At 41.1% G+C, this 14,964-nt stretch overlaps 1 protein-coding gene across 1 annotated transcript in view; it reads right to left on the bottom strand.

The window, feature by feature from the left end:
- Positions 1 to 14,964, bottom strand: part of plekhg2 (pleckstrin homology domain containing, family G (with RhoGef domain) member 2) — a 123,709-nt gene that overhangs the window by 21,217 nt on the left and 87,528 nt on the right. The window contains exons 8-16 of the mRNA XM_074678715.1: positions 14,542 to 14,673; positions 11,324 to 11,506; positions 11,127 to 11,219; positions 10,958 to 11,044; positions 7,586 to 7,619; positions 7,403 to 7,495; positions 4,566 to 4,667; positions 4,323 to 4,361; positions 1,790 to 1,869 (exon numbers count right to left, since the gene is read on the bottom strand). Of these exons, the coding sequence (XP_074534816.1) occupies positions 1,790 to 1,869; positions 4,323 to 4,361; positions 4,566 to 4,667; positions 7,403 to 7,495; positions 7,586 to 7,619; positions 10,958 to 11,044; positions 11,127 to 11,219; positions 11,324 to 11,506; positions 14,542 to 14,673 (843 nt within the window). The remainder of the gene's footprint in view (positions 1 to 1,789; positions 1,870 to 4,322; positions 4,362 to 4,565; positions 4,668 to 7,402; positions 7,496 to 7,585; positions 7,620 to 10,957; positions 11,045 to 11,126; positions 11,220 to 11,323; positions 11,507 to 14,541; positions 14,674 to 14,964) is intronic.

Raw genomic sequence — 14,964 nt, 5'->3', positions numbered from 1 at the left:
AAAAACAACTTTAGAAATTCAAATGGGCATTTGAAGGGTTAAAATAGTAATTAAAAAAAGAAAACCTATTTGGTGTTTTTGATAGGGACTGACGTTGACTGAAAGATCTGAGGAATTTCATTGGTTGGTCATAGACACCAAACTGGTCCTGTCTGCAGTGGTGTTATTACTCTTTTGCTGCTGTGTTTATCCAGAGATCCTACACGTCATCATGGTTGACTAGCTTACATAGGAGATTTTAGCTGTTAGCAGCCTGTAGCACATTGATGCTAACCGGTGCTGTGCCCGGTGTTCTCTACGAGCTGAGAAGCAGGAGGTGAGGAGGATCTAAGATCTATCTCCAGTAAGATGGACTAGCTAGCTGTGCTAACCCAGCAACAGAGGGAATACCAGAAGGCAGAGTAGCATCATGCTATTCACAGACATGGCTAACAGAGCTAACATCAGACATTAACGCCTAAGAGGCTCTTTTTTGCTTTTTGTTTTTTCAAATTTACTCTTATTATATTATTCTATTCATATATGTATATATATATATATATATATATATATATATATATATATATATATATATATATATATATATATATATATATATATATATGACTCTGAATTTCCCTTTGGGGATAAATAAATTCTATTCTATTCTATCTTTGCCATTTATTTACTGCATGAAAAAAGAGCATTTTTCTTAAGGTTTTTTTTTCAAATAATAACATGTAATCAAATGGGATTCTAAAGGGTGAAACTATATTTAAAAAAAATATCAAATATTTGGTATTTTTGATAAGAACTGAAGTTAATCTGAAAATGTGTGTAAAAAAGGAGAAAAAAAATAATCTGTTTTGTTTTTATAGCACTTTTTGGTAGCAAGCATTTTATTCTTCAAATGTCCTCGCAGAGTCAAAAATTTGAAGCATAACTGTCAGACAACTCAGAGCATTGTCATCCTGCTCATTTGGGTAAGACAGGTAAGTTGAAACATGTAAAGGCAAAAAAAAAAAAAAAAAAAAAAGATTACGTCTAGGTAGAAAAACTTGGGTCCCAGGTTGGACTTGGAGGGATCCTTTCTCAGGGCTCACCAGAACAGAAACAGATTGTTTCACTCAGAATAAACACAGAAGATGCTGAGCAAAGAGATGCTGTTTGCTCTGCAGCACTTTGGGAATCAAATGATCGTTTTTTTTTTTATTTTTGTCTCCTTTAAGCACGAGAAGTATAATCTGAGTCTGTCAGAGACAAAAACCAGACCTTTCCGTGGACTCGCTTCAACCCGGCACATTTACTCCGACAGATCATCCATAAACTATCTCTGTCTGCTGGAAAACTAACACAGCAGTTGGCAGTCTGGATTTTTATTTACAGTAACTGTTTCAAACACGTGTTGTGGTTGTCAGTGAAGCGTGGAGGTGCACACAAACCGTCTTACCTTTAAAGCTGCAGGATTCCCCCGGGAGAGGAAGCAGGAGCAGGAGGAGGAGGAAAGCGTGACAGAGACACAACAGAGTCAATCAGGAGTTACCACTCTTTGACAAGCACTTGGCATCCACAGTAAACATAAGTAAATCTCCCTGACGCTGACTTTCATCTCCTGTTTTAACATGAACAAAAGCTCCAAATTTGGGCTGAACACGTCAGGCCAGACCTGCAGCCCCGAGCCAAGACCAAACCCTGTGTTTGCTCTGCTGTTTAACAGTTATAAATCAGCATCACCTCCAGAGCTCGGAGGCAAAACTTTTAACATTATCTGATATATCTCTACATCTAACAACTCATTTAAATTCCCTACCTGTCCAGGTATTAACATTCGTACTCCCTCAGGTATGCTTTCATCCTGTTCACCTACTCTGATGTCAGGGGAGTCAGTCTCTACGGTTCACGTTGGAGTTAGACAACAAGTCACTACAGAATCCCAGACTGAGCGTGTGCAGGTTTTCAAACCTTTACAGTTTTTTACACCTTTTTACTCATCACATTTATTTCCAAAGACGCAATTCAAACAAAATTTCTCCCAGACATTGGTATTAACTCAAATAATCCACACATGAAAAGAAATCACAACGTTCAGGTCCATAAATAATGATTATGGTGAATTAAGTACGATAACACAGGAAAAAAGTATTGAACACGCTAACTGAGACTCATCTAATACTTAGTGGAGAAGCCTTTGTTTGCAATGACAGCTTCCAGAAGCTTCTTGTATATTTGAACTTGGATTGAAGTCAGGTGATTGACTAGGCCGTTCTAACAGATTGATTTTCTTTTTTTCAAACCATTTGAGAGTCAACTTTGCCGTGTGCTTTGGATGGTTGTCCTGCTGGAAGGTCCAGCCACGTCTCATCTTCATCATCCTGGTGGATGGCAGCAGATTCAGATCAAGAATTTCCCCATACATGGCTCCATTCATTGCTCCGTCAGTTATATGAAGTTTGCCAACACCATGAGATGAGAAACAACCCCATGCCATGATGCTTCCACCTCCAAACTTCACTGTTGGTGTAGTGTTTTTTGGCTGATGTGCAGTGCCATTTCTCCTCCAAACATGGTCTGTAGTATGACAGCCCAAAAGTTCAGTTTTGGTCTCATCTGACCAGACAACATTCTCCCAGTATTCTACAGGCTTGTCAAGATGCTGTTTAGCAAACTTTAAACCAGCTTCAACATGCCTTTTCTTGAGGAATGGAGTCTTGCGGGCTGAGCGTCCATAGAGGCCATGGCGGTGGAGTGCATTGCCTATTGTTTTCTCTGTAACAATTGTACCTGCTGCCTCCAAGTCTTTCTGGAGCACTTTCAGGGTGGTCCTTGGCTCATTGAGTCCTCTTCTGACTGTCTTTCTGACTCCCTGGTCAGAAATCTTCAAGGAGCTCCTGTGCGTGGCCTGTTGATGGTAAGGTGGTGCTTCTTCCACTTGTGAATAATGGCTCCAACGGTGCTGACTGGAATATTCAGGTGCTTTGATATAAGTCTGTAACCAGTTCCATTCTGATGCTGAGCAACAATCAGGTTGTGAATGTCTTCAGAGAGCTCTTTGCCTTTACCCATCATGAGGTGTGTGGTATTTAACTGCTTGGTGAAAAAACACCTTTTTTATAGAACCATCAATTTGCTCTAGCCCAGCTGATGTTGGTTTGCACTAATTGGAAGTTGAAGTAATAATTACTGACAGATTTCAGGTGGTATGGTGCATTTCCTTGCCAAAGTATACAGCCTTTCCATGGTGTGTTCAATACTTTTTTTCCTGTGTTATCGTACTTAATTCACCATAATCATTATTTATGGACCTGAACGTTGTGATTTCTTTTCATGTGTGGATTATCTGAGTTAACACCAATGTCTGGGAGAAATTTTGTTTGAATTGCAGCTTTGGTCGCATATGTCGCAGAAATCCCTGATTCTGTCTGTAAATGGATCGAAACCCTGATGGATGAGCTATGAGGGTTGGGCCTTAAACACCAAGGTCTGACTATAGCTCCAAGAGGACGCAAAGGAAATCATTCTCCCGAGTGACTTTCAGATTTAGTCAACATAAGACTGTGATTGGGGATCAGGGTGTTCTCATTGTCATCTTCAAGGCCTTTCAGTCAGAAATTGACTAACCAGACCTCTTGGTGGTAACTGAGAAGAATGGTATGGTTAAGGGGGCTGGATTTTGGGGACTCTCGTTGCTGACATGTTTAAGACTCTTGAGCCCAGATTCCACCAAGTGGTCCGGTATGGATCAGTACAGCTTGGTGCGGGTCGGATCAGTAAAGCCTGATAATGTTTTCATTTCCACAGCCAACCTTGCCCTTCTTGGTAGAGGGCGTGTAAGCCAGATGCCGATAGCTTTATTAGAGTATCCTACCAAGAAAGGGTACCAAAAAGTGGGACGGTACGGGTCGGTAATTTGGGGACTGAGACAAACGGAACTGAACTACTTGGTAGAAACGAGGCTGAAGTTTTGTTGGGGGCTGGTTGTTGCGTCTTGATTTCATCAGGCTACTTTCTGCTGTTGGTTTGTTCAGGGAGTCATGGCCCTGCATCTCTGCATCCTGTGTTGATCTTGGCTCGGGCCAGTTTTTTTTTTGTCTATTTTGTGTTTTATTTCAAGGTTTTTTGTAACTTTGAGTTTTGTATGGCATCACTTGAAATGCTTCGGCTCCCACTCCTGAGCCTTGGTTGCTGTTTTTAACTCGACTGTAAGATTTTTGGACACAAAAAGGCACCAGAAGATGTTGGAAGCAAAGCAGAACCACCCAGCAGGGAAAGTTTTCTCTGTTTAAAGAAAAGCTGCCACGTTATTGTTCGTTAATCTTAAATCTGGGGAATCGAAATGTTCTCACCGCTGGGATGAAATGCAGCCTCGATGTCTTTGGCCGGAGCTGCAAGAGAAACAGGATATTTGTTCAAACTGTTGTCAGCAATTTCAAATATCTCCTGCAGAGCTGAAATGTAACTCATGTGTTGACCCCACGTTCATGATCGTGACGAGGACCAAACTTTGCTCTCAGACTCTTAGCTGATCAATGAGATGTCTGGAGACGTGTCAGCGGGTGTACTGTGCCTTTAAACCCTGAACACTTTACCCGACTGTCTCCGGGTGCGTCTGTACGGCAGGTTTCCCTCCAACAGCAGAGGGAGGCTCTTCCTGGACTTCTCAGGTGTGTACATGAGCAGCTCTGGAGGCTCTGGAGGGACAAACGAAGCAAAAGGAGAGAAACAGAATAGCTCTTTTAGGAAATGAAGACCAACATACTGTCAACAGATTCTCCGACTCACAGCGCGGCGTCCATCATGACCTTGAGCATCGGAGACACCTGGAGCAGCTTCTTTTGAGTTTGTTCAACTTAAATTAGCCGTTTATTTTTTTCTTGGGGGAAGCATCTGCAAATAATTCAGCTACCCAAGAATTCCTCCAGCCCCTTGCGGCGCCCTGGGTCTACCAGATTATTATGACTGATTCATTTTTTAAGATGTTAAAAGACAAGTCTGTGTTTGAACAGCTGTAAAATGGAGATCCACCGATGCGTCAAGCTCCACCATTGTTAAGGAGGCAAAAAACCAAGTCGATCACAGCTGGAGGTCATCTTAGTGTGGACAGATGGGAAATAAAACACTCTGGGTGTTCCACCAATCAGAGCTGTTCAGCTTGCAGGCCTCGCCTCTACAAGATCCTGGACATCTGGTCCCTAAGGTGGGGCCATTTTCAACCAAAGAGAAAAATGAAGAGACTTTGAGCCAGCAGGAAAGATCCAGAGATACCTGGTGGAGCAAATGTGTAACTGCAAGTTACCAATTTTCTGTGGTCCGTTGTTTGTGTAAATATCTGAAAGCCAAAAGCCATGGCCTGAAAGCTAAAAGCTGTAACCTGAATACTTAAGGTCATGGCCAAGGAGCCAAAAGCCATGGCCTAATGTAAAAGACCATGACCCAATGGCCAAAAGTCATGGCCTGAATAGTATAAGTGGCCCAAGAGCCAATAGCTCTGGCACAGAAGCCAAAAGCCATGGCCAAGGACTCAAAAGCCAAAGCCTCAAAGCCAAAAGCCAAGGCCTAAAAGCTAAATGCCACGGCCTGAAAGTTAAAAGTGGCCTCAGAGTTGATGGCCATGGCCTGAAAGCTGAAAACTGTTGCCTAAGAGAAAAAAAGCTGTGCCTTAAAAAACCAGAAAGCTGTGGCCTAAAAGCCAAAAGCCCTGGCCTTAAAAGCTGAAACTGTGGCCTGAGAGAAAAAAAGCTGTGCCTCAAAAAAAACAGAAAAATGTGGCTAAAAAAGCTAAAAACAAGGGCCAAAAGCCAATAGCTGTGGCTTAAAACCTAAAAGCTGTGTCCTGAATACTTAGTCATGGCATAAGAGCCAATAGCCCAGGCCTTGAAGCCAAATGCCATGGCCAAGGAGCCAAAAGCCATGACCTAATGCAAAAGACCATGGCCCAAGGGCCAAAGGTCAGGGCCTGAAAGCTAAAAGCCATGGCATGAATACTGAAAGTGGCCCAAGAGCCAATAGCTCTGGCACAGAAGCCAAAAGCCATGGAAAATGACTCAAAAGCCAAAGCCTCAAAGCCTCAAAGCCTCAAAGCCAAAAGCCAAAAGCCACGGCCTGAAAGCTAAAAGTGGCCTCAGATTTGATAGCCATGGCCTAGAAGCTGAAAACTGTGGCCTAAGAGGGAAAAAAAGCTGTGCCTCAAGAGAAAAACAACAACCGAAAGCTGTGGTCTAAAAGCCAAAAACCATAGTCTGAAAGCCTAGAGCCAAAAGCCCAAAGCTTTGGACTAAAATCTAAAAGCTGTGACCTGAATAATCAAGTCATGGCCTAAGAGTCAATAGCCCTGGTCTAAAAGCCAAAAGCCATGGCCAAGGAGTCACAAGGCCACTGCCCAAGGGCCAAAAGTCATGGCCTTAAGGCCAAAGGCCATGGCCTGAATTTCTCAAAGGTGGTCTTAGAGCCAAAAGCACTGTCCCAAGGGCCAAAAGCCAAAAGCCATGGCCATGGAGTCAAAAGCCAAAGCCTCAAAGCCAAAAGCCACAGCCTAAAAGCTAAATGCCATGACCTGAAAGCTGAATATTTTGGCCTAAGGGAAAAGCAGCTGTGCCCTAAAAAACTGAAAGTTGTGGCCTAAAAGCCAAAAGCCATGACCTTGGGCCAAAAGCCACAAGCATTGGCCTGAAACTAAAAGCCATGGCCTAGGGCCATGAGCCAAAAACCAGGGCCTAGTTACCAACAGCCCTGGCCTGAAAACACCACCCAAAAGCCATGGCCTTAAAGCCCTGCCTCAAAAGTCAAAATCTGGGCCCTAAAAGCCAAAAGCCAGGCCTAGAAGCTAAGTGGCCTTAGGATTGATGGCCCTGGCCCAAAAGCTGAAAACTTTGGCTTGAAAGAAATAAACTGTGCCCCAAAAAACCTGAAAGCCATGACCTAGTGACCAAAAGCCCTGGCCTTAAAGCCATCACCCAAAAGTTTTGGCCTTAGAGTCAAAATTTTTGGCCCAAAAGCTAAAAGCTGAGGCCTGATCAGAAAAAAAGATGGCAGACAACTTCTGAGCTAGCTGGAGAAATTCAGAGATACCTGGTGGAGTGTTTAACGTGGAGATAACGTGTTTCACTAAAAGTCACTTATTTTCTTCAACATTTAGGAGTTAATTCCAGTACGCCGAATGAAGGATCGTCTTTGAAAAAAGTTTCCAGCTCCCTGTTTCTTTTTTTTGATTTTGTGCACGTTGCACCGCAGGAAACAGCAGGAAACAGAGCCCTTCTCTCTGACTATTTTCAGCTCCGGTTGAATTCGGACAATAGAGCTCCACGGCACAGAGGAAGACGACACCTTTAGGATGTGAATTAAGAGCTGAGGAGACGTGTTTCCTCACTGGTGGTTTCTCTGCAGCAGCAGGAGGAGGAGGAGGAGGAAGAGGAGGACTGACCCTGACCTGACTGACGCCTGCCTCGGTGGTAGCTGTGGATGTCGTCGAACCTCGATAACGCCGACGACTTCTTCAGGCTGTCCTGGTCGAACTGAGGAGCTGAAATACAGGAAGTGATGTCGCATGATCAGATCAGGTAGAAAAGACTGTCATCTTCATAAATGTGTGTGTTAGCGTGTTTGAACTCACATTGGCAGAAGTTGTCTCCCAGGACCTGCCTCGCCTGGAAATGAAGAAAACTCAGCTCGGTAAACACATATGACGCATTTTCTAGATAAGAGCTGAAGATTAATAACTCCTCTCTAAAAATTAATGAGGTTTTTAAAAATAAAGATTAGTTAAAGTTATTCTGCTGCTTTAGGTTGTCAAGGGTTTGTATTTGTTGGCTGATGATCATTCTCTTAATCTCCTCTTTGGCGAACATTTTTAAGGCTGTTGTTCCCATGAACTCATGAAGCCGATGGGTTTGTAAATACCTCATCTGGATTCTGGATATGGACTGGGTTAATGAGTTCAAAGATCTTTTAAAGAAGTCTTAAAAAGTCTTAAATTTGAGTAAAACCTGAAAACTTCATCAGATCTACACCTTGCAGTCTTTGTTGGTTGACGTTCCACATTTGCGTTTGACTACAGTTTCAGAAGCTTTGTTTAGTTTCAGCTGAAGGTTTTGTGTCGGTTTGGCTCTTAAATGGGCTGTCAAATTCAAAGCATTAGTCAGATTAATCCCATCATTGTGATTAAACTGATTAAAACATAAAGTATTGTTTACACTCTGCAGGAAGGAGATGTTTTCTGCTTGGAGGTTCAGTCACAACCTAAAAGCTAAGGGTTTGTGTGAATATCTCAAAGTCTGAAAGCTAAAAGCCATGGCCTAAGGGCCAAAAGCCAAAAACTGTGGACTAAAAGCTAAAAGCTAAAAGCTGCGACCTGAAAACTTAAAGTCATGACCTTAAAGCCAAATGCCATGGCCAGGGAGTCAAAAGCCATGGCCTAAATGCAAAAGACTAAGGCCCAAGGGCCAAAAGTCATGGCCTGAACACTAAAACGCAGTGAACAAAATGCTAATAATGATACTGTTATCCTATTGTACGCGCTCGCACAAAGCTATCGTGATGTCAGCATTTCCACGGAAAACGGAGGCGTACTGTTTACACGCCAACACTGTCGGCAGCATTTCAGAAAAAAAAAACCCCACTCTGAAAGCCGTTTTCAAAAGTGTGCATTTTAGGCTGTTTCCATGGAAATGCAAGGCCAAAACACAACTAAACTTCTTTCACCCTAAAACCGTTGTTCCTTTAAAGTGGCCTAAAGAGCCAATAGCCCTGGCCAAGGGGTCATACGCCAAAACCTCAAAGCTAAAGGCCACGGCCTAAAGGCTAAAAGCCATGGCCTGAAAGCTAAAAGCCGTAGCCTGAAAGCTAAAAGCCGTAGCCTGAAGGCTAGAAGCCAAGGCCTAAATTCTTAAAGCTATGGCCTCAAAGCTAAAAGTCTTGGTCTGAAAACTTAAACCCATGGCCTAGGACTTAAAGCCATGGCCTGAAAGCTAAAAGCAACGGCCTGAAAGCCATAGCCTGAAGGCTAGAAGCCACGACCTAAATCCTTTAAGCTATGGCCCGAAGGCTAAGAGCCACATCCTGAAGGCTTAAAGCCATGGCCTAGGAGCTTAAAGCCATGGCCTGAAAGCTAAAAGCGGCATCCTGAAAGCTAATAGCCATGGTCTTAAGCCAAAAACCAATGCCTGAGAGCTAAAAACCAATGCCTGAGAGCTAAAAGCTAAAGCCCCAAAGTTAAAAGCCATGGCCTGAAAGCTTAAAGCCACAGTCTAAAGCCAAAAGCCACATGCTGAAAGCTAAAAGCCATGGCCTGAAAGCTAAAAGCCATGGCCTAAGAGCTTCAAGTGGTCTAAGAGTTGATTGGCCTGGCCTTCAAGCTGAAATCTGTGGCCTGAGAGAATAAAAGAAGCTGTGCCCAAAACAAAAAAACATAACAAAACTGTGGCCTAAGAGCAAAAGATATGGCCTAGTTTCCAAAAGCCCTGGCCTAAAAACCACCATCTCAAAGTCAAAGCCTTAAATCCAAAGTCTTGAGTCTAAAAGCTGGGACCTGGGGCCTTTTTATCAGATTGATCATAATGATTGGATTGATCTGATTAATGCTTTAATTTTGACAGAGCTTCAGTCAGTCCACCTCAAACAAAATGGCACAACTGCAAAAAGGATCGCACCAAACTCCAGACCCATTAATATCATCAACGACACGGTTTTTACAAAGGTTTTTACAAGTTGTACACGGCTCCATCAAGAAGCTGTAAAAAGTTTTTACAATCCATCTAGAGTCTGTTTGCCCGGGCAAAATGAAATATGATAAATACATTTTTCTAATCTCATAAAACGAATATAAAGGTTAAAATACTCTGTTACATTCACAAACTTTTGTGCTTTTCCTCCACTGGATTCAACTTAAAGGCGTTACACTCAGTGACCAGCAGAGGGCAGCACAGACCGTGGATTCAGGGTCACTTCTTCTGCTCTCTGCACTCAGCTCACACAGGTTTCACTCATCTGCTCCACATCTGCTGTTTCTCCTTCTTTTCTTTTTTTCTTTTCTTCTTCTTTTTTGTGTGAATTTTTCTCGTTATTTTCTAGTTTTATTTCTCCTCTCTTTGGTTTTTGGTTTTGGTTTTTTTCTTTATCTTCTTTTGTTTTACCTTCTGGCATTTTTCTCCTTTTTTGTTTTTTACACCTTTCTCATTTTCTCTTTTTCTTTCTCTCTTTTTTTCTTTTGTGAACTCTTTCTTTCCTTCCAATTTCCTTTCTTTTTTTCTGTTTTATTTTCTTTTTCTCTGAAACTGCTTCTTTGTATTTTTCTTTTCCTTCTTTCATTCACACTTGCAAATAATTAAATCACTTTCTTTCTCATTTGACATCTTCCTTTCTACTTTTTCTCTTTTTTTGTTCTTTTCTTTTTAAATTGTCTTTATTCATTCTTCTCTTTTGCTCGTTCTTTTTTAACTCTTCTTTTTCCCCCTTTCTTTTTAATTGCTCTTTTTTTTCTCCCTTTCTTTTTAATTGCTCTTTTTTTAGTCTTTACTTTAAGTCATACTTTTTCTTTTTACACTTTAATTAAAACCTTTGTCTCTCTAGTTTTCTGTTATTTTAACTTTCTATTGTTCCTTTTTTGTTTCTCTCTGTATCTTTATTTCGCTTTCTTACCCGTTCTCTATTTTTCACATTTTTATTCATTCTTTCTTTCTTTTACTTCTTTATTGAACTTATTTCTCTTCCTTTCCTTCTCATTGTTTTCTATGTTTCCTCTCCTTGACTCTCGTTTATTTCCATATTCATGCTGAGCCATGGCTTCTTCCTCCTCCTTTCCGTCGTCGCTGTCTCTCCTTATCGTGCTGTAACGTTTTCAGAGCTAAGACCGTCACAGGACGTTCACTCGTCTCTTTCCTCCTGAGAGAAACGTCAAAGTGACGCCAACTCTCGAGCCTCTGCTGGGTTTGATAAACCAGGAAAATCTGAGTAAGAAGCTCTCGGGCTGATCACGTCTCGTCCTCACCTTCTGCGGGAGAGACGCCGGATGGTTTTCTACGATCAGCCTCTTGAGGTAGTGCACCCACAGTCGCTTCTCCTCCTGGTTCTTCGTCTGCAGACGTTCAAAGCAAAGAGGAGTTAGAGTTAGAGGTCCGACACGGTGCGGGCACTGGCTCTTCTGCTGGAGGACTCACCTGGACCACGTGCTGCTGCTTGGCGATGGTCTGATCGGACACTTTGAAGCACAGCGGGTCCTTCAGGGTCTCGATCAGCAGCAGGTTACAGCACTGCAGAACAAGAGTCAGGGTATGATATGTCAGATATGAGTCAGGGTTAGGGTTCGGGTTTGTTCCTGAGGTGATTGAGGAATGAAAAAGACGAACAAACGTACGAATATGTGCGTGCTGTAGACGAACTGCTCCAGCCTCTTCTTGGCGATCAGCAGCATCTTGTCGAACAGGAAAAACGCTCTCTCCTTCTTCACTCTCTGGACTTTAAAGGAACCCTCCAGAACCAGCTCTCCAAACCCACAGAGGTCCGGCCCGGTCCAGTTCACCAGCAGGGACTCGATCTCCTGTGAGGGGGAGAGGAGGAAGAAATCACAAGCTTTAGAGAAGATGCTGTGACGGGAAAACCGGCGACTCACCCTGAAATCAAAACAAAGGAAAACGTAGAAATCAACGAGCAAATTCAGAAAGAAGAGAAGAAACTTTTATGCAGGATCAACCCATCTCTTTAAACCCGTCTGAACCCTCAGGCCTGATGTGAACGTTTCACCTTCACTTCCAGCTGCTGAGGGGGTCAAAGGTCGTCACCTGTGCACTTCCTGCGGGGGGTTCAGGTTCAAACTTATGAAACTCAAGTCGGCTAAACTCTTCCTGAAGGCGGCGACCTGGAAATCTGCGTTGAGTTTGTTAATGAGTCAGCTCCTCGGCTAAACGACAGCTGTCGACACGACCTTTGACCCCACAACACCAGCTGGAGGGACGCGGTTTGAGTTCTAACAGTGGATGGATCAGAAGGTGAGACGCTGGCTGAGGACGGACATATTCTGACTTCAGCCGGTGGTTTGTCTAACTTCATTCTTCTATGTCTCTGCCTGCAGCGTGAAACCGTCCCTGAATTAAACCAGATCCTCGTCGTGTCCCGTAAATTAACCTCAGGTGGTTTTTATTGAACTCGTTTCATGAAACATCGCTGTGTTTTATGATTAATTTACTTTGTCTCTTTCTTTCTTTCTTGCTGTTCTTTTTTATACCTTTTGTCCATTTTTTTCCATTTTCTTTTTTCTCTTTCACACTTTTATAGATTACCCCTCCATCATTTTTCATACTTTCTTTAAACTTTCCTATTTTAATTTTTTTTTTCTGTTTTACTTTGTCTTTCCTTTTTTTTTATTTCCAATAAAACGAAATACAAGACAACAGAAATGTCAATCCTGATACAAATAAATAAAATAAAATAAAATAAAATAAAATAAAATAAAATAAAATAAAAAGGGAGACAAAGAAGAACAAAGAAAGAGTGGGAAAAGAAAAGAAAAGGACAAAATGCAAATAAAACATGAGAAAACAAAAAACAAAACCAAGAGGAAAAAAAGGAAAGAAAAGGAAAAAAATTAAGTAAAGGAGTTAAAAGTAGTAAGTCATTTTCTTTGTCTTTCCTGATTAATTTGTTTCCCTCTGTCTTTCAATAAATATTTTCCCCCATTTTCCTTCCTTTCTAAACTTTCTTTCTTTTTTTTTTTTTTACATTTCCTTTATACATGTTCTTTCCCAGGTTGTTCCACTACTGAGCTGCCTGACCTGTGTGTAAAGGTTGTTCTCTTGTCTTCTTGTTAATTTTTTTGATTTCATTTTGTTTAAATATTTAAATTTCTTTTTTTATCATTTATTATTTTTTATCATTTTCATGTTTTTTTTTTTTTTTTTTTTTTTTTACATTTTCCTTTCTTAGTCTTATGTAATTTACTTTCTTTCTGGATTTCTTTGTCTGTCTTTCTACTTCATCTATTACCAATTTGTCTGTATTTATTTATTTTTTCTTTCTCTCTTACTTTTATACTTTTATTTTTCCTTCCTTTATCTCTGTCACTCCTTGTTACCGAGATATTCTTTTTTCTCTTTAAAACCCTTTCTCTGCCTTTTTTCTATAATTTTCTTTCTTTCTTTCTTTCTTTCTTTTTTCCTTCTATCTATTTTCTTTCTTTCTTTCTTTCTATCTTTCTTTCTTTCTTTCTTTTTTCCTTCTATTTCCTTTTTTTATTTTTTTATTTTTTTCTCTTTCTTTCTTTTTTCCTTCTATTTTCTTTATTTTTTCTTTCTTTCTTTCTTTCTTTCTTTCCTTCTTTCTTTCTTTCTTTCTTTATTTCTATCTTTCTTTCTTTCTTTTGTTACTTCTTTCTTTTTTCTTTCTCATAATTTTAATTCACCTTTTTACCACAGTGTCAACAGGTTAAGCTTATTTTGTTTTTAATAGTATATTTTCATTTTTCCTTTCTTTTTGACACCCCTTCCCCCAGTTTTCCTCTTTTATTTTAACACTTTCTCTCCCTTTTTCTATATTTTCTTTCCTTAATTCTTTTCTTTCTTTCTTTCTTTCTTTCTTTCTTTCTTTCTTTCTTTCTTTCTTTAGTTTTACATAAATTGGTGTGAAACCTGATGGATCCCGTTATCTACCAGTGCTAACAGAAGGCTGTAATCTTCGTTTTGGACAGTCAACCAATCAGCAGCTGTGTTTACATTAGCTGATCCATCCTAAAGGGTTCTGGGAAATGAATACCTGCTCTGTAAGGCTTATCATCACCTTTTAGTGTATGTCTCTTTAAATCCAAATGAGCTCCTTCTAGCCCCGCCCCTTTGTGAATGTTTTATGTCGTTTTAACTCTGACGTTTGAGATTTTTTTCCTGTGGGTTTCCTTATTGACACTTTAAGTTAATTAAAAAAAATTCATGTGCGATCTCCATCAAGCGTTTTCACTTAGTGATGTCACAAGTTGAGCAGATTCTGAACAGAGCATCAGACTAAGTGTTATCAGACACAAACAAAGGACTAGGAATGATTATTCTCATTTTATGTGTTAGTGAATGCTCCAGAAACCCAAATACACGAGCAAAAATACTGAAACTGAGTTTACTGATTAGACGGTCGAAAAAACTCTGTGCTCTCCCGCCTCGTCTGTTGGAGGAGGTTAGATAAACTGAAATAACTCAACACCAGGAGAGAAAAGAGGGGGAGAAAAACAGAGAGACGACAGGAGAGGTGTTAAACCTCAGCTGGAGTATGGAGAGGCTCACACACACTCACACACACACTCTCACACACACACTCAGAGAACACATGTTCTGGAACAAGTTAATAACGGTTTCCTGTGTGTGTGTAATGATGTGAACACGTGTCGGGGAAGTCGTGGTATGCAGAAGTTGTAGAGTTTGACACCTAAAGGTCGAGGAGCCGACCTCCAGCCGCCCGTCTGTCTCTGAACGCAGCTGAGGAGGAGGAGAAGCTGGGTGTGCTTCTCTGGCCTCGGGGCTAATCAGCGTTTACACTGTGGTGGAATAAACCTTTAAAATCAAACTTTTGAGGTTAGTTTCCCCTGTGCGTGCTCACCTGTAGCCGTACTGCGTGTTCCTGCTTCCTCTTCATGTCGTTAATGTACCAGGCGACTGCCGTCATCGTGATGATGGCGTCCTCCACGACCTCATATCCTGGGTCGCTTTTGTCAAAGTGCTTCAAAAGTTCCTGAGAAGAGACAGCAGACTTTAGAGTCGCTGAAAGTTCCTCTGCAGGTTTTTTAGGAACGGAAAATTAGGGTTTTACAGTGGAGGAAATAAGTATTGAACATGTCAACTTTTTTCTTATCACATTTATTTCCAAAGCTGCAATTCAAACAAAACTTCTCCCAGACATTGGTATTAACTCAAATAATCCACACATGAAAAGAAATCACAACGTTCAGGTCCATAAATAATGATTATGGTGAATTAAGTACGATAACACAGGAAAAAAGTATTGAACACGCTAATTGAGACT

Source organism: Halichoeres trimaculatus, unplaced genomic scaffold (assembly GCF_033239565.1).
Source record: "Halichoeres trimaculatus isolate MK-OKI-2021-1 unplaced genomic scaffold, fHalTri1.1 fHalTri1_scaffold_9, whole genome shotgun sequence".
NCBI classification, from domain to species: domain Eukaryota; kingdom Metazoa; phylum Chordata; class Actinopteri; order Labriformes; family Labridae; genus Halichoeres; species Halichoeres trimaculatus.
The sequence above is the reverse complement of the archived record's forward strand: the minus strand, read 5'-3'. Positions and strand labels throughout refer to the sequence as shown.